The 19,137-nt window shown below is 41.7% G+C and overlaps 1 protein-coding gene across 1 annotated transcript; it reads left to right on the forward strand.

Moving 5' to 3' along the window:
* Positions 1-298: 298 nt before the first annotated feature.
* LOC110534625 (uncharacterized) lies at positions 299-19,092 on the forward strand. Its single transcript, XM_021619543.3, has 6 exons — positions 299-818; positions 1,355-1,479; positions 3,226-3,393; positions 16,504-16,668; positions 17,084-17,195; positions 17,425-19,092. Exons 1-6 carry the CDS (start codon positions 536-538, stop codon positions 18,378-18,380), a joined length of 1,809 nt encoding a protein of 602 aa, XP_021475218.3. The 5' UTR covers positions 299-535; the 3' UTR covers positions 18,381-19,092.
* Positions 19,093-19,137: the final 45 nt, after the last annotated feature.

Genomic DNA, 19,137 nt, shown 5'->3' on the forward strand with positions numbered 1-19,137 from the left:
AATAAAATGTGATTTGATATAAAGCGGTTTTTCCTCAGAGTTGTCGGGACATCTTATATCAGTACACTCGTAGCAACTGAAGCATTACGAAACTATTATTCGATCAAATAAACCCACATAGCCATAAAACAATTTGTTTACCAAATTCGACACTCATTGACCTAACAAAAACTCATTGCTTGGTTGGCGAAACGACGAAAAAAAACGCCACCTGCTGGGAGGAGACAGATTTTCTGCAGAGTTGGGCATGTTTCTTCCTCTTTCTCTCTGGTATTAGAAAAAGTGACGAAAGTGGTTTCTCTGACGGAAAATCACACGAAGAAGAAGAAAACGGAAGTGAACAGTGACCAAGAACAATTTCCACAATAGCGTTTTTATTGTTGTTATGTAGACGTTTATGAACACCTTGGTACTCAAAATATGACTCATTTAACTACCCAGCATCACATACTTACCCAAGGTAGTGTTTAATTCGCATTGCAGACAGGATTTGGTTGATAGATTGTATCTAGGTAACGCTAGCTAGCTGCTAACAATGGCTAACTGTATGGTTTTTCACTCTCAAATAGCCTCCATTATGGAGGTGCTAGCGAATACAGCCGTGGCAGATATCTGTAAACTCGTAGACGACGACTATGCAGTGTTTCGTTTGGAAATAACTCAAAGCCAGAAAGAAAACAGGACATTACGGAGGAAACTACAGCTATTGGAACAGAAGGTGACACGGGAGCGCACAGAGAGGACAATGCGAGACCGCGTCCTCGCCAGTCGTCCCAGTAGTGTCAAGATCCTCGACCGATACAGAGGAATGGCAAGAGGTACATTTTGCACAAGGCTGGGGCTGTCGCCCTGGTACCGTCTGCACATGTGTTCAGATGTATATTACCCAGAATTGTGTCTTGGTCAGTTTTTGGATAGAATGCAATAATTCCCCTGATTGCTTACTTAGCTTGCACAAAGACACTATTTCCCGGAAGGCCGAGGCTGTGCAGCCTGTCACCGTTCATATATAGCTAGTGCCTTTCGCCCCTTTCTGCACATGTGTTACCCAGAATTCGGTCATGGACAGTTTTTGAATAGTATGCAATAATTCCTCTGATTACTTATCTTGTGCAAAGACAACATATTCAAACCAGATTCTTGATTTACTGCATTTCCTATTATTTCCTCAATGAAAACAATATGGTGCATGAAACAATCAAATTATCTATAAATAGTCTATCAGTAAGTTACAAGGTGTTACCTTACATCCTTGCCAATTCTAGACATTGTCAATTGGGTACAATATACAATTGAGCATTGACAGTAGCTTATCTAACCACCTTTTTCCCGCCCAATTAAATCTCTGTTGAAGGAAATCTCACTGGAGGCTACAGGAGCTTTGTGAAGCCAGCGGGAGACAATACATGGAGAGATGACCAACCAATCACTGTTGATGAGGGGAGTGGAACCTCAACCCAGCACGTTATCGTGATAGAGGTTAGTGTAATATTTTTACATCAAAATTACAGTACATCAAATGTGGCCAATTTATTTCAGAAAGGCTCCCCTAAGCTATTTACTTGTTTACATGTACAGTACCAGTCAAAAGTTTGGACACACCTACTCATTCAAGGGTTTTTCTTAATTTGACTATTTTATACATTGTAGAATAATAGTGAACACATCAAACTATGAAATTACACATACGTAATCATGTGGTAACCAAAAAAGTGTTAAACAAATCAAAATATATTTATATTTGAGATTCTTCAAAGTAGCCACCCTTTGCCTTGATGGCAGCTTTGCACACGCTTTGCATTCTCTCAACCAGCTTCACCTGGAATGCTTTTCTTGAAGGAGTTCCCACATATGCTGAGCACTTGTTGGATGAGTTTCCTTCACTCTGTGGTCCAACTCATCCTAATCCATCTCAATTGGGTTGAGGTTGTGGAGGCCAGGTCATCTGATGCAGCACTCCATCACTCTCCTTCTTGTTCAAATAGCCATTCAACAGCCTGGAGGTGTGTTGGGTCATTGTCCTGTTGAAAAACAAATGATAGTCCCACTAAGCGAAAACCAGGTGGGATGGCGTATCGCTGCAGAATGCTGTGGTAGCCATGCTGGTGAAGTGTGCCTTGAATTCTAAATAAATCACAGACAGTGTCACCAGCAAAGTACCCCCAAACCATCACACCTCCTCCATGTTTCACGGGAACCACACATGCGGAGATCATCCGTTCAACTACTCTTTGTCTCACATAGATACGGCGGTTGGAACCAAAAATCTCACATTTGAACTCAGACCAAAGGACAGATTTCCACCAGTCTAATGTCCATTGCTCATGTTTCTTTTCCCAAGCAAGTTTGTTCTTCTTATTGGTGTCCTTTAGTAGTGGTTTCTTTGCAGCAATTTGACCATGAAGGCCTGATACACGCAGTCTCCTCTGAACAGTTGATGTTGAGATGTGTCTGTTACTTGAACTCTGAAGCATTTATTTGGGCTGCAATTTCTGAGGCTGGTAACTCTAATGAACTCATCCTCTGCAGCAGAAATATGCGTTCTTCCTATCCTGTGGCGGTCCTCATGAGAGCCAGTTTCATCATAGCACTTGATGGTTTTTGCGACTGCACTTGAAGAAACTTTGTTATTGAAATGTTCCGTATTGACTGACCTTCATGTCTTAAAGTAATGATGGACTGTCGTTTCTCTTTGCTTATTTGAGCTGTTCTTGCCATAATATGGACTTAGACCTTTTTGGTAAATGACCATCTTCTGTATACTACCTTACCAAAACACAACTGATTGGCTCAAACACATTGAGAAGGAAAGAAATTCCACAAATTAACTTTAAACAAGGCACATCTGTTAATTTAAATGCATTTCAGGTGACTACCTCATGAAGCTGGTTGAGAGAATGCCAAGAGTGTGCGAAGCCGTCAAGGCAAAGGGTGGCTACTGAAGAATCTCAAATATTAAATATATTTTGATTTGTTTAACACTTTTTTGGTTACTACATGATTCCATGTGTTATTTCAAAGTTTTGATGTCTTCACTATTATTCTACAATGTATAAAATAGTACAAATAAAGAAAAACCTTTGAATGAGTAGGTGTGTCCAAAATTTTGACTGGTACTGTACATTGTTATTTCTCTGCCATAGGGGAACTTGTGAGACTTCCCTATGACATTGTTATCCAATTCAACTCATGTACCTGCAATAACCTCCTCTCTTCTTCTGTCAGTCTGCAGATACAGGGGTTGCAGGTCCTGGGGTCAAGCAGGAGAGAACTGAAGGAGAGGAGACAAGACACAGCAGAGACATCCAGATTGGATTGACTGGAGCGCCCCCTGTGTCCAGGGAGGACCCCGCCGCCTCGCCTCAGCCCAGGACCCAACACAGCATCACGGAGGTCAGTGGAACGCCGAACACCGTCCTCAAGTCAGAGACAGACACCGAGACTTTAACTGTAACACACAGGCTCTTACCCACAGAATCTGACCACAGATCAGACTCAGAGAGACTGGAGCTGCGGCCACTGGGCTGTCCTCCTGCTTCCAGCTCAGAGTACTTACCGGTATTTCACCAGAGCCAGAGGACAGATCATTCCTGTGGAGATGGTGACGCATTAGACACTGGTGTTGATGATCTGCCTTGTTCTTACGCTACAGAGATGGACCCTGGCAACATATCCTTGGGTTTAGAGACACAGACTCATCTGTTTAGAGAGGACTGGAACCAGTACAGTAGTAGTGTATACTCTGAAGGGTGCCTAGATAAGAAACAAGAGGTTATAGTGGTAGACGAGGTGAAAGTGGAGGGCGACGCTCCTCCCACATGGAATGCAGATGGTCACCTAGGAGACAGACACTCACAGGGTAGAGATTTCTTAGATTACAGAGAAAGCTTGGACACAAATATAAATGTTGTCACCCACTCCCCTTTACACGCATTCAGGGATCGTGTCCCAGTGTCCACGTCGATGGCACCTTCCGATTCACACGGCTGTGTCGTTTTCGATCAAGTGTTGAACTCAAATGACCAAAGAGCCATGGCTCGTGGAGGGGGAGCAACATCCGGCATTAGTAAAGAGAAACGGTTCCTCTGCATGTTCTGTAACAAAGGCTTCAGCTGCCCCCAGAAGGTGGAGATCCACCAGAGGGTCCACACAGGGGAGAAACCCTACAGCTGTACCCAGTGTCATATGTGCTTTTCCCAGGCTTGTCACCTAAAGAGGCACCAGAGGGTCCACACAGGGGAGAAACCCTACAGCTGCCCCCATTGTGAGAAGAGGTTCTCCCGCCAGGACCAGCTGAAGATGCACCTGAAGGTCCACACGGGAGAGAGGCCATTTGCATGTACGCACTGTAGGAAGAGGTTCTCAGAGAGGAGCAACCTCAGGATACACCAGCAGAAAAACCATTCCACTATGTAACATAGGAAGTACCCATTCCACTCTATAGCGTCTGATGTTTAGATCAAACCCAGCATTAAAGACACAGATTAATTTTCAGTGTTATCAGCAGACAGGATCCACAGATGCATTTAGAATAACGAGAGTAACAGATTTCAATGTTGAATATTGCATCCAGATATGATAGTGTGATATATAAGCCTAAAAATTGAAAATAAGTGCTTGAGGTGGACCTCTGCAGGAGATGAAACATTTTAAAGAAACCGGGAGTACATATGTTTTGAATTGAAATGCAAACAGATTCTAGGTTGGTTGATGTCATAAATATTAAGAACTAAAAGGCGATGGGAAAAGTGGAGAGGAACTGGCACGACTGTCTGAATGAGTTGCCAGCATCACAAAACGTTTTTGGAGAATGAATATGTTACTTTTGTAAGTATTGGCCTAGACCAGGGCTATTCAACTCTTACCCAACGAGTTCCAGAACCTGCTGGTTTTCTGTTCTACCTGATAATTAATTGTACCAGGTCTAAAATCAGTCCATGAGTAGAGGGGAACAATGGAGAAAAAAATGCAGCAGAACTGGCTTTGACTTCCAGAGTTGAGTTTGAGGGGCCTAGACTATATTGCAACATAAGGATGCATTAAGGTGTATTACAGATTTAATATTATTTTACTTGGGACGAGAGGTTGAATTCGTCTGATGACACCAATACTTCTCGCAATTTTATTTCAGACAAATGAAATGGGATTTTCCCAGTTAATTATTTTTGTCAATGAGAACACCTTGGAATTTGGTAATTTTAACACAGGGTAGTAAAGGAAATGTATTATTTTTTCGGGCAATAAAATGCATGTGATAGCTTTACATTTTTTTTAGGGACAACTTATTTGATTTAAACCAGTTGTCAACATTTAATTACAAATAAAGTTTTGCGATACTAATCATTGAACGAAAATGCCATGGAAAATGTTATTGGGCTTTTGAGCAGCAGTTTCATTTACAACATCCGACCAGTAGATATCAAAACGTTTTTCTGTAAATATAGCAATGTGTTTGTGATCAAATTTACTGAAACAAATTCTATTGACCTGATTGCTTTGAGAGCTGGTACAAACGAGTTTAAATAACGGGAAATTAAGAGTCCAGAGACCAAATACAAGAGACCAGATACCCCCGATTTAAAATACAGTGCCTTGCGAAAGTATTCGGCCCCCTTGAACTTTGCGACCTTTTGCCACATTTCAGGCTTCAAACATAAAGATATAAAACTGTATTTTTGTGTGAAGAATCAACAACAAGTGGGACACAATCATGAAGTGGAACGACATTTATTGGATATTTCTAACTTTTTTAACAAATCAAAAACTGAAAAATTGGGCGTGCAAAATTATTCAGCCCCCTTAAGTTAATACTTTGTAGCGCCACCATTTGCTGCGATTACAGCTGTAAGTCGCTTGGGGTATGTCTCTATCAGTTTTGCACATCGAGAGACTGAAAAATGTTCCCATTCCTCCTTGCAAAACAGCTCGAGCTCAGTGAGGTTGGATGGAGAGCATTTGTGAACAGCAGTTTTCAGTTCTTTCCACAGATTCTCGATTGGACTCAGTTCTGGACTTTGACTTGGCCATTCTAACACCTGGATATGTTTATTTTTGAACCATTCCATTGTAGATTTTGCTTTATGTTTTGGATCATTGTCTTGTTGGAAGACAAATCTCTGTCCCAGTCTCAGGTCTTTTGCAGACTCCATCAGGTTTTCTTCCAGAATGGTCCTGTATTTGGCTCCATCCATCTTCCCATCAATTTTAACCATCTTCCCTGTCCCTGCTGAAGAAAAGCAGGCCCAAACCATGATGCTGCCACCACCATGTTTGACAGTGGGGATGGTGTGTTCAGCTGTGTTGCTTTTACGCCAAACATAACGTTTTGCATTGTTGCCAAAAAGTTCAATTTTGGTTTCATCTGACCAGAGCACCTTCTTCCACATGTTTGGTGTGTCTCCCAGGTGGCTTGTGGCAAACTTTAAACGACACTTTTTATGGATATCTTTAAGAAATGGCTTTCTTCTTGCCACTCTTCCATAAAGGCCAGATTTGTGCAATATACAAATATTTGTTGTCCTATGGACAGAGTCTCCCACCTCAGCTGTAGATCTCTGCAGTTCATCCAGAGTGATCATGGGCCTCTTGGCTGCATCTCTGATCAGTCTTCTCCTTGTATGAGCTGAAAGTTTAGAGGGACGGCCAGGTCTTGGTAGATTTGCAGTGGTCTGATACTCCTTCCATTTCAATATTATCGCTTGCACAGTGCTCCTTGGGATGTTTAAAGCTTGGGAAATATTTTTGTATCCAAATCCGGCTTTAAACTTCTTCACAACAGTATCTCGGACCTGCCTGGTGTGTTCCTTGTTCTTCATGATGCTCTCTGCGCTTTTAACGGACCTCTGAGACTATCACAGTGCAGGTGCATTTATACGGAGACTTGATTACACAGAGGTGGATAGTATTTATTCATCATTAGTCATTTAGGTCAACATTGGATCATTCGGAGATCCTCAGTGAACTTCTGGAGAGAGTTTGCTGCACTGAAAGTAAAGGGGCTGAATAATTTTGCACGCCCAATTTTTCAGTTTTTGATTTGTTAAAAAAGTTTGATATATCCAATAAATGTCATTCCACTTCATGATTGTGTCCCACTTGTTGTTGATTCTTCACAAAAAAATACAGTTTTATATCTTTATGTTTGAAGCCTGAAATGTGGCAAAAGGTCGCAAAGTTCAAGGGGGCCGAATACTTTCGCAAGGCACTGTAAATGAGTAAATATGTTGTCAGATTGCTACTTGTAGCAGTGATTCTTAAGTATAATAATGGCAAGATATAAGATCAAGAAAGTTATTGATCTTAACTTGATCACTCTTCTGTCGCAGAGAATTTTCCTGCTGCATCAGGAAATTCAAATGAGCCTGGTGAATCCCTGAAAATGATCAGTTCTCTTTCTCTCCATGCAGGGGCAGTCAAGCCATTGGGATCAGCGCTTGCTATTAAAAAAATATATATATTTTCGCTCAATCAAACGCTAGGCCCTATTACTGCAAAATTCAAATGTACAAAAATGTATCTGAAATGCAGCAGCCATATACATCAACAATTGTCATTTTACATAGCTTAATAACACAAGATGGATATTGGTCTTCACTAGGCCACTACATACAAGTGTATCTTAAGGTTACGAATGAACTGTCAAAATATAATTCAATCGTGGCCTGGGGTGGTCTTGCGGTTAGGGCTGCTGCCTTCAATACTGTTTTGGCGGGGGTTCGATTCCGGGCCAATGCATTTCTGGCACAAATAACTCAATCCCCCTGATTGACTTGATTAAGTTACACATTTCAAATATGGACGGGATATTTTACCTCTGATCTTGATAAGAAATGACCATACCAGACACTTTTGGATAACATAAAAAGGAAACAAAATAATAACAATAGCCTACGCTACACCAACATTAGTTTCCATTCATACAAAGTGTCTGGTAAATTGCCACTGTAGATTTGCCGTGGTAAACAAGGAAATCCTTTTTTCTGTTGTACGGAATGCTTGTCAATCGCCCATAGTCTGTTCAAAAAGAGCTAGGTCTTTCCGATGACAACACCAACCAGAGGGCGAACATATCTAGAAAGTTGCAAGTGTAACCTGATCTCTCAGGGGAGCAACCAACGTTTTAGACCGTTTAGACTCTTTGACCGAGGGCAGGCACTGGTTACAATATGCCATTTGGTTATATTCCAATAAGCTACATTCTGTAGGCTACCCGTAAAAGGCGCTGCATGGTCAATCCGACATCTGCATTGGCCGTGTAGCATTTACGGTGATACTGCTTCGGCAGGAGTCAGGGAATTCATACATCTTGTGCTTCGCAGAGCTGTTGTGAAGGAACTTGTCAGGGAAGTGAGTTTGTGTTTATACAGGACCTCCTGCCCCCCCACCTACCATCAGCCAATCATGTCAATGCGGAGCTATACGGAGTCCTCTGCATTGTTACAAAATTTGAGAGGCGAGAGGCGATGTGGTACGGAGCTCAATTTGGCCTCTGCATGCTTCCGTAGGCGCCGCAATTGCTTCACACCTTCCATAAGGAGCCTCCGACCACATTTTTGCATCAAGCATAAATGGCCTTTTAGCCTATCCATTGTCACATTATGAAAGGTGTGAAAACAGATTATAGGCTATTGTTTGTGTCCCTGGCTGAGTTGATGAGCTGATTTGGGCCATCAGTTGATTGACAGATGTAGGCCTACTGTAGAACGATATATTTTCCTCCAGTGTTGATGCTCGCCTAGTTTTATAATTAGGCTGTGTATAATTTGTCAATTTAGTTATTGTCTTTGGTGTGGATTGAAAGCCTGTATTGTGTAGCCTTAATATTTCATTTTGTAAAGCTGTCAAGATGTTTGAGCCTATCCCAGATTATTTTGTTGAGCTGAGATACTTTTCTCAGAATTGTAAATTATCAGACAATTTGTTTTACTTCTGTTTTTCTTCTGGAAAAAATTGAAATAAATGCAATTCACTTGTGGCCCTAATCTAGGCTCAGGCTTGCCACTAGATCACCCTGCACTGGGCGCAAATTCATGAGGCTCGGGGCCGGAGCACGCTGCTTAGACCTCTGCGCTACTGCAGGTTACAATGCTTGAGCAATTACTTAAATCACTTGTGCTACCCACACTATAGAATAATAATTGGAAATTCTCAAAAACATGTCATTTCAATTATTCATGCCTCTGTTCCAAATTTCCCCACTGTGTCCCTTACAGCCTGTTTTTTTCCTCAGTGAGTACTGGCGGCTAGCTGTTGTTCCACAGGAAGCTTATCTCTAACCCAAACACCAGATGGCTGCCTCTAATTTAATATCAGTCCTAATGCTCAATCCCTCTGTTCGTAATGTGACCTTGTATTGAAACATTTACTTCTTCAAATTACTAAGATATTGCATTATTAGAGTGCTATCTGAAAGCCCATTACCATTCACTTTGTTCCTTCACACTTATTAAATGTCTATTTTAAGATTCATATGTAATTCTTTGGAGGGATCAATATGTATTAACTGGGCTGGCACTCTATATCGGTCCCCTGTATATCGCATGCTCTGTCCATAATAAGTCTCTACCTAGCATTTTAAACGGTTGTTTAGGTGAATACAGAACATCTTTGGTTCTATTTAATAAGGTATGGGGTTTATTTCAAAATGTATTACCAGGGTGGAAGAAAGTGGTTATACTTTTATTGGTTAGGGGTAAGTCAAATCCTATACAATGCTTTAACCCTATCTTTCTCAAATGATCCATCAAGGGACCACTCTGAACATTTCTCAGAATACTTTTTACACCACTTACGTACGTCTAATTGTGGATTAGCAGGTTCTATATATATATTTGTTCTATTGTTTACTTCATCAGATCTCTAGTAACCCATTATACCCTTTGTTACATCACAAATGCATCCTATACACCAGTGTTCTATTCATACAGGGGTTTAAATAGTCACTCTAGTCTTCTATTTAACAGCATATTCAGGAATAATACTATTTTCTTTCATATCTACATACAGAATCCCTATATAATGTTATAGACCTGAAAACTCAGCTCACACAGAACTGGTTGGGGTATTCATTATTTTCCTTATATAACTATACTTAGGTATTCACATCCACAACACTCCATGTGCATCTTCAACAATTCTAAATGCCTACAATAACACCTTGTGCTATTATCTGTGGTTCTCAGACCACGTTGACTTTTCTATCATTACATCCTATGTATCTTTAACGGTTCTCTTGCCGCTATTTCCTATACACTAGTAGTCCCAGACTACGATGGGCGGTGGTGGATGGAATCCCTAGATTGAGTCCCTACATTATTACCCCATGTGCATCTTAAATGATTCTCTAGTCGTTACTTCCTATGCACAATATGTATCTCCTACTCTGCCTTCTGAAAGTATTCAGACCCCTTGACTTTTTCCACATTTTGTTAGGTTACAGCCTTATTCTAAAATTGATTAAATACTTTTCCCCTCAATCTACACACAATAGCCCATAATGACCAAGCAAAAACAGGTTTTTAGAAATACAAAACTGAAATATCACATTTACATAACTATTCAGACCCTTGTCCTGAAGCCACTCCTGCATTGTATTGACTTTGAGCTTAGGGTCGTTGTCCTATTGGAAGGTGAACCTTTGCCCCAGAGGTCCTGAGTGCTCTGGAGCAGGTTTTCATCAAGGATCTCTCTGTACTGCTCTGTTCATCTTTGCCCCGATCCTGAAGTCTCTCAGTCCCTGACACTGAAAACATCCCCACCGCATGATGCTGCCACCACCATGCGTCACTGTAGGGATGGTGCCAGGTTTCCTCCAGACGTGACGCTTGGCATTCAAGAGTTCAATCTTGGTTTCATCAGACCAGAGAATCTTGTTTCTCGTGGTCAGAGTCCTTAGGTGCCTTTCGGCAAACTCAGAGCGGGCTGTCATGTGCCTTTTACTGAGGAGTGGCTTCCGTCTGGCCACTCTACCATAAAGGCCTGATTGGTGGAGTGCTGCAGAGATGGTTGTCCTTCTGGAAGGTTCTCCCATCTCCACAGAGGAATTCTAGAGCTCTGTCAGAGTGACCATCGGGTTCTTGGTCACCCCCCTGACCAAGGTCCTTCTCCCGTTATTGATCAGTTTGGTCGGGCGGCCAGCTCTAGGAAGTGTCTTGGTGGTTCCAAACTTCTTCCATTTAAGAATCTTGGGGACCTTCAATGCTGCAGAAATTGTTTGGTACCCTTCCCCAGATCTGTGCCGACACAATCCTGTCTCGGAGCTCAACGGAAAATTCCTTCAACCTCATGGCTTGTTCTTTTGCTCTGACATGCACTGTCAATTGTGGGACCTTTATATAGACAGGTGTGTGCCTTTCCAAATCATGTCCAATCAATTTAACTTACCACAGGTGGACTCCAATCAAGTTGTAGAAACATCTCAAGGATGATCAATGGAAACAAGATGCACCTGTGCTCAATTTCGAGTCTCATAGCAAAGGGTCTGAATACTTATGTAAATTAGGTATGTTGTTGTATTACAAATAATTTGCAAAAACAAATCTTAAAGCCTGTTTACATTTTGTCAATATGGGGTCTTGTGTGTAGATTGCTGAGGATTTTTTACATTTAATCAATTTTAGAAAGGCTGTAACGTAACAAAATGTGGAAAAGTCAAGGGATTTGAATACTTTCCGAAGGTACTGTATATTTAATAACACCACGTGTCATTGTTAGTGGCTGCAGACCACGTATACACTTCAATAAATGTCTAGAGACAGCTGTCAGCAGGGCTTCCATGGTACTGTTACGCCGTCGTTCTAGTCTTCTATAAGACTATGGGTACCTTTTTATGCATTATTCACCTTAATTGTATTGGTTTTATAATAAATAAATAATAATTAAAAATTGACTTACTGAAATAATTTGCCGTCCTTCAATTGTTCGCAGATGATGTGTCTCCTCCTGGGCAGTTAACAATAAGGGTCTCGTCATCTTTTGGTCAGATTGGAATTTCCCTCAAAATGCGCCACCGGTTTTCCTCGCAGACCCCCAACTGGAAAGCTCCGCAGGTAGAATCAATCATCCAGTTCGTGATGCCAAATTGTTGTGGAAATTCTTACACGGGGAGACTCAAAGTCAATCTTAAATTAATCATTGTTTATTATCAGCGTGCTGGAGAGGTTCCAACCAACTCAATGCATCAAGTACACATGTCAATCTACTGGGGCAGTCCCGTTAGTTCTTATATACAGACAAGTTATATTTGCATGATTTAGCTTATTCATCATTCATATTTAATTAATCAGTAACGTTTGCCAGTGACAGACCAATACCTCAAAAGGCTTCTCTCTAAGCTGTGTCCTTGAAATGGAGATATCCCTTTCTCTAAACAAGGTTCTGGGCTGCCAAATTGCAGATTGTGATCATGAGGGATTCGTTCAATCAGTCACTTGCATGAATACAGAAATAGGTTTTTACAAAAACACAAACGTAAACATTTCCATCACACACATTCAATACCGCCTTGCACACATCTAGCTGACCTAAGGTGTAATCATTAGTCCAACAGTTCCAAATGAGAGTTTCTATTGGACAAAGCCAGGTATGTTAATCCCCATTTTGTTCCGTTTGCTTCTGTTTAAGAAACGTTTTTCAACAGAATTGACGGAATGAATGCACCCCTGATCACACACAAACAATTCACTTTCATAGCTACATACAAACAGTTTGTTGTATTCCTTCTCGTAAGTATGCGCTCTTCCTCTCACCTTTTCCCTTTTCTTGTGGACACAGCACATTGTCTGTTACCAGGCGAAAAAGCATTTCCAAGCAAAACATTCATATCATAACGGCTACACATAGCCTACATCGTTGTCACCATATTAGCTAAAGTAACATCATAGTCAACATAGCTAATAGAACTAATGCATTAGTAAATCCACTACAATCATGCAGTACAGTCACTGCATGTGGCAATAAATTAACAAAATCAAAAGCTTACCTTGACTTGGAAGAGTTCCAGTGTTGGATAGTCATAGCTAGCTAACATAGCATCCGGGTGTTTGAGTAGGCTAAACTAGCTAGCTGCATTTGCTAGATATGAAAACAGTGAAAGTTTTGCTCTCTCGCTCCTCCATTTTGGAAGAAATTAATTTGTAACTTTAGCTATTGTCTTTGAGTCAACTACTCACCACATTTTATGCGCTGCAGCGCTAGCTAGCTGTAGCTTTTGCTTTCAGTACATTCTCTAATCCTTTGATTGGGTATAAAACGTCAGTTCATGCTGCAAGAGCTCTGATAGGTTGGGGGATGTCCTCCGGAAGTTGTCATAATTTTGCTGTGTAAGTCTATGGAAGGGGGTGAGAACCATGAGCCTCCTAGGTTTTGTATTGAAATCAATGTACCCAGAGGAAGACGGAAACTAGCTGTCCTCCGGCTACACCATGGTGCTTACCTTAGAGTGCTGTTGAGGCTACTGTCAACCTTCATTGCAAAACAGTGTGTTTTAATAAATTATTTGGTATTGTGAATATATTTTATAGTTTTATCTAAAAAGGACAACTTTTTAATTGTTTAACTATTTTTATTAAATTCACTGAGGAGGATGGTCCTCCCCTTCCTCCTCTGAGGAGCCTCCACTTATGAATACAGATGATACATAGGCGCATCATTTTAAATGATTTTGTTTTAAGCCTTCCCCAAACCACCATAAAATTATGCTGAAAATGTCCATAGTGAGTTGGGGAGAAATAATTATTTTAAGATAAAAAAAGTCTAATTAATTAAAGGAATAGGTCAGTGGGCTACAGCCATGTCGCCTGCAGTAGGCCTACTGGGCGGAGGGGGTGAAACTCCAGCTGGTCGTACTTCAGGTACGTGATGTTGCCTCTCTTTTGCTGTTCAAAGAAAGCGGGTTGTTTCTTTTGAGGCGTACTTTTCGGAGAAGTCTTCATTGATTAAGAACTGAGCTCTTTGGCCTTGCACACCAGTGGTGGAATTGTTGAAATGAGAATGCATACGCAGATAAGAACCCCATGCCCACTGTAATATATGGTGGTGGATCTTTGTTATGGGGCTGTTTTGCTTCCACTGGTCCTGGGGCCCTGGTCAAGGTCAAAGGCATCATGAACTTTACTCAGTACCAGGACATTTTAGCCAAAAACCTGGTTGCCTCTGCAATGAAGCTGATACTTGGCCTCCAAGTGGATCTTCCAGCAAGACGATAACCACAAGCACACATCAAAATCCACAAAGAAATGGTCAATTGAAACTAATCCCATTGAAAACCTGTGGTTTGAATTGAAGAGGGCAGTCCATAAGCGCAGACAAAGGATACCAGTGATCTGGAAAGATTCTGTATGGAGCAATGGTCTAAGATCCATCCTCCTAATGTATTCTACAATTTTATAAAACATTTTATAAAAAGGCTCAGTGCTATAATCTTCGCACGGTGAGGTATTGAAAACAGGAGTGTCAATCATTTTGACCCCTATCTTTTTGTGAAAATCTTTCTCTGAGCAATTGTATTAGTTAAAAATATCATACATTTAAAAAATACAATTGCATACAATATAGCTCAGTATTTGAATTATGTATTTTATTCAGTCATTTTTGCACTACTACTGTTTACTTGGTGCATCTACCTCACATCTCGCTGAGTCTACCTTTAAAGCAGGGGTGAGGAGAGTTCCTTACTAATTAGTGACCTTATTTCATCAATCAAGTACAAATGAGAAGCGAAATGGAGGGCTGGGCGCAATGTACGCTGACACGGTCACCAGGTGTAATTTGTTTCCTCTGACACATTGGTGCAACAATTGTGTCAAGAAGCAGTGTGGCTTGGTTGGGTTGTGTTTCGGAGGACGCACGGCTCTCGACATTCGCCTCTCCCGAGTCTGTACGAGAGTTGCGGCGATGGGACAAGACTGTAACTACCAATTGGATACCACAAAGTTAGGGAGAAAAGGGGGTATTTAAAAAATAATAATAATAAATAACTATAATAACATTGAACATAGAACATTTTTAAATTGCTTATTTATTTTTAGCTGGGGGGTGGGATTAATTTAAGAGGTAGGGTTTAACGTGTTTGGAAGATGGGCAGGGACTCTGCTGTTCCACCATTGTGGTGCCAGGACAAATAAGAGCTTTGACTTGGCTGAGCTTGAGCTGACCTACCTGTAGGAGTGGGATGGCCAAGAGACCAGAGTTCACAGAACAGAGTGTAAGGGGTGGGGTGTAGGTTTTGAGCATGGAAGAAGTTTGGAACCAACAAGACTCATCCTAGAGCTGGCCGCCCGGCCAAACTGAGCAATCGGGGGAGAAGAACCCGATGGTCACTCTGACAGAGCTCCAGAGTTCCTCTGTGGAGATGGGAGAACCTTCCAGAAGGACAAACATCACTGCAACACCACCAATCAGGCCTTTATGGTAGAGTGGCCAGACGGAAGCCACTCCTCAGTAAAAGTTACATGACAGCTCGCTTGGAGTTTGCCAAAAGGCACCTAAAGGACTCTCAGACCATGAGAAACAAGATTCTCTGGTCTGATGAAACCAAGAATGAACTATTTGGCCTGAGTCGCATCTGGCGGAAACCTGGCACCATCCCTACTGTGAAGCATGTTGGTGGCAGCATCATGCTGTGGGGATGTTTTTCAGCAGCCGGGACTGGGAGACTATTTAGGATCGAGGCAAAGATGAACTGAGCATAGAGATCCTTGATGAAAACCTGCTCAGAACCTCAGACTGGGGTGAAGGTTCACCTTCCAACCAGACAACGACCCTAAGCACACAGCAAAGACAACGCAGGAGTGGTTTCGGGACAAGTCTCTGAATGTCCTTGAGTGGCCCGGCCAGAGCCCAAACTTGAACCCGATCAAACATCTCTGGAGAGACCTGAAAATAACTGTGCAGCGACCTGGTCTGCAGAGAAGAATGGGAGAAACTCCCCAAGTACAGGTGTGCCAAGCTTGAAGCGTCATACCCAAGAAGACGCGAGGCTGTAATTGCTGCCAAAGGTACTTCAGCAAAGTACTGAGTAAAGGGTCTGAAAAGTTATGCAAAACATTTTTTTTAATACATTTGCAAAAATGTTTAAACCTGTTTTCGCTTTGTCATTATGGGATATTGTGTGTAGATTGAGGAAAACAACGATTTTATTCCATTTTTTTTTTTATAAATCTGTAACAGAACAAAATGTGGAAAAAGTCAAGGGGTGTGGATACTTTCCAAATGCACTGTATAGTGTACACACACTGACAAACACGTCAAATTAGTTTTGTCGGGTTTGTATGAGGCTGACTTGATTTTCTAGCTAACTTCACAGCTGACTCATATTTACCCACAACATCATATTTATGTCCACAATGATGAGTTTAACAACAATGAAGTCACTCTAACTACAGTATTGGACTCAAACGTAGTGGGGATGGATAAACACTCCATGTTGAAAGTGTGTTTATTATCTGTGTGTGTATGTACCTGAGGGAGTGTATGTCTGTAATCTGTATTACCTGTCGCTTCCAGGAGGAGGAGGGTCGAGAGGTGCTGCTGGTGAAGGAGGAGGGGTGTGGGGAGGGTCTGGGGAACACTGAGAGGACGATGATTATGGAGGACAACCAGAGTAGACGTCCTCCTGAACCCACAGAGGAACCAGCTGAACAGCACAGGACCACACACAGTATCACTGAGGTGAGCCCACTGTAAACTACAGTCTGAATGGTATTACATTGGGCCATATTCCACTAAGCCTCTCAGTTGGAGTGCTGATCTAGGGTCAGTTTAGCCTTTTAGATCATAATGAATGACTATGTAATCAGGTGGAGGACCTGATCCTCGATCAGAACTTCTACTCTGAGACTCTTTGTGTATAAGGGAACAGGTCTTGATATATTGTCAGGTAGTGTGGGACCATGCCTTTAAATTATCAAACCAAAGAAGGTAAAGTAATCAAATCAACTAACACATTTGCATAGGATCAAATCAACTAACATGTTTGCAAAGGACTCATAACAATCCCGCATTGCCGAATCAGATGATGCTCCATAGCAAGGTGCTCATATCAGATTTCTTGATCCAACATCCTCTCACTCTGTATCTCTTACAGTCAGTAGACATGGAGGATGGGAAGCCTGATCTGCTGCTGGTCAAAGAGGAGACAATAGAGGATGAACCAGAGAGCATTGATCTGCTGAGTGGACTAAAGATGGGGGAGCAAGGTAAGAGAGAAATAATATGGTCTACATACAGTAATAGATCTTCAATGGGAATAGTGATGCACCTGGCTATTATGTCTCCTTAATTTTCTTCATTAATAAAATTAAACTTATGTTTACATACAAAAACACACATTATGTATGAAAATTATTAGGTAATTGACAAAAAAAATCCATATGTAGAGTTTTCTCTACATGTTTTTAAAGTATATTTTGTAACATCTTCCTGCAGATGGTTGGCTGGATGCTAACAGAGGAGACTGGGCGGCCATCTTGGATTCCCAGAACGGTGCAGTTAAAGGCTTAAGGGACAACATCACTGAGCAGGCCAGGAACAGAGGCGATATAATAGAGGTCAGTGGATGGGACAGCGTACTCAACTCCCGGCTGGGGAACACTGTTAACCACAACCAGAAACTGACAGTCGAACACAAAACAACCGAATTTAGTCTCCATGAAAACATACTGGCTGAGACCAGGGCGAGACGTAGATTTGGTCTGCAGGGTCGGGGAGGTGTCCGTATGCGGCTGGAGAGAACAGACACAGACTCCGCTAGTGATGCTCCGTCCTGCTCCTATAGTTGTGATTCAGAGAGACTGATGGCACCTCAGGTTAACCCCCTAACAGGTGCTGCCTTCAGTCTGCCTTCTATAGGATCTATCAACTGGAACATGGACCATGCGACAACACAGACACTCCCTGGAGCTTGTCCTCCTCACACTCTCCTAATGTTAAACCAGACCTCAGACAATGCCAGTGCCTCAACACTAAATGGCTACACAAGCCCATTGACAAATGACAGTAGTGGAGATGGAATCTGTAAAGCTGGCAGCGCTAAAGAGAAGCGCTTCCCATGTTCATTCTGTGGGAAAGCCTTCAGTTTTCCCAAACAGGTGGAGATCCACCAGAGGATGCACACTGGCGAGAAACCATTCAACTGTACCCAGTGTCAAATGCGCTTTGCCCGGGCTGGCCACCTGAAGAGCCATCAGAGAGTCCACACAGGGGAGAAACCCTTCAGCTGCCCCCAGTGTGAGAAGAGGTTCTCCCACCAGCACCAGCTGAAGAGGCACCTGAAGGTCCACACGGGAGAGAGGCCGTTTGCCTGTACGCACTGCGAGAAGAGGTACTCAGAGAGGAGCTACCTCAGGTTACACCTGCAAAAAATGCACACGGCCTGTGTGTAGTTCTATTTGTTTTTTATTTATGTATTATTTACCTTTATTTAACTAGGCAAGTCAGTTAAGAAGAAATTCTTATTTACAATGACAGCTTACTGGGGAACTGCCTTGTTCAGGGGCAGAATGACAGGTTTTTACCTTGTCAGCTCGGGGATTCGATCCTTTCGGTTACTGCCCCAACCAACGCTCTAACCACTAGGCTACCTGCCGCACCAAATTTAGTTTGTTTGTAATTCATTCTGTTGGTTTTGGATGTAGTAGGGAACTGGATGAGGTGAACTAAGGAAAGAATGAGTATGATGAGGCAGAGTAGATGATATGGGGATAGTTGGTGTGATGGTGTCTGTAAAAATGCTTCCCTGATGAAATGACAACCTTGTACTGTTTGATGCTGGTGTTTTATAGTGAGATAATGATAGTGCCTTAATTCATGTTTACTTGAAATTAAGTAGTGAAGCTGTGTGTAATGTAATGTTGAACCTTTTCCAAAGTATTCTAAAATTCATTTTATCAAAGCGATGGTAACAGATTTATAGAAAAGGTCAAGTGTTACCATAGTGAGAAGTTATTCTACTTGTGATTGCTATTTTGTTTAAATGAAATACAAAATTGACTCTGCTGACTGACTTGGCTATTTTGTATAATTTTTTTATATAAATATGTATACATTTTGTTATAATAAACTCCAATGGCTCCATATTGTAAGGCACTTGAATCAGTGTTAGAGTTGGCTTGACTGTGGTTAACGTTTTATAATATGTAA

Source organism: Oncorhynchus mykiss, chromosome 10, assembly GCF_057628025.1.
Source record: "Oncorhynchus mykiss isolate SJ-2025 chromosome 10, ASM5762802v1, whole genome shotgun sequence".
In the NCBI taxonomy this organism is placed as follows: Eukaryota; Metazoa; Chordata; class Actinopteri; order Salmoniformes; family Salmonidae; genus Oncorhynchus; species Oncorhynchus mykiss.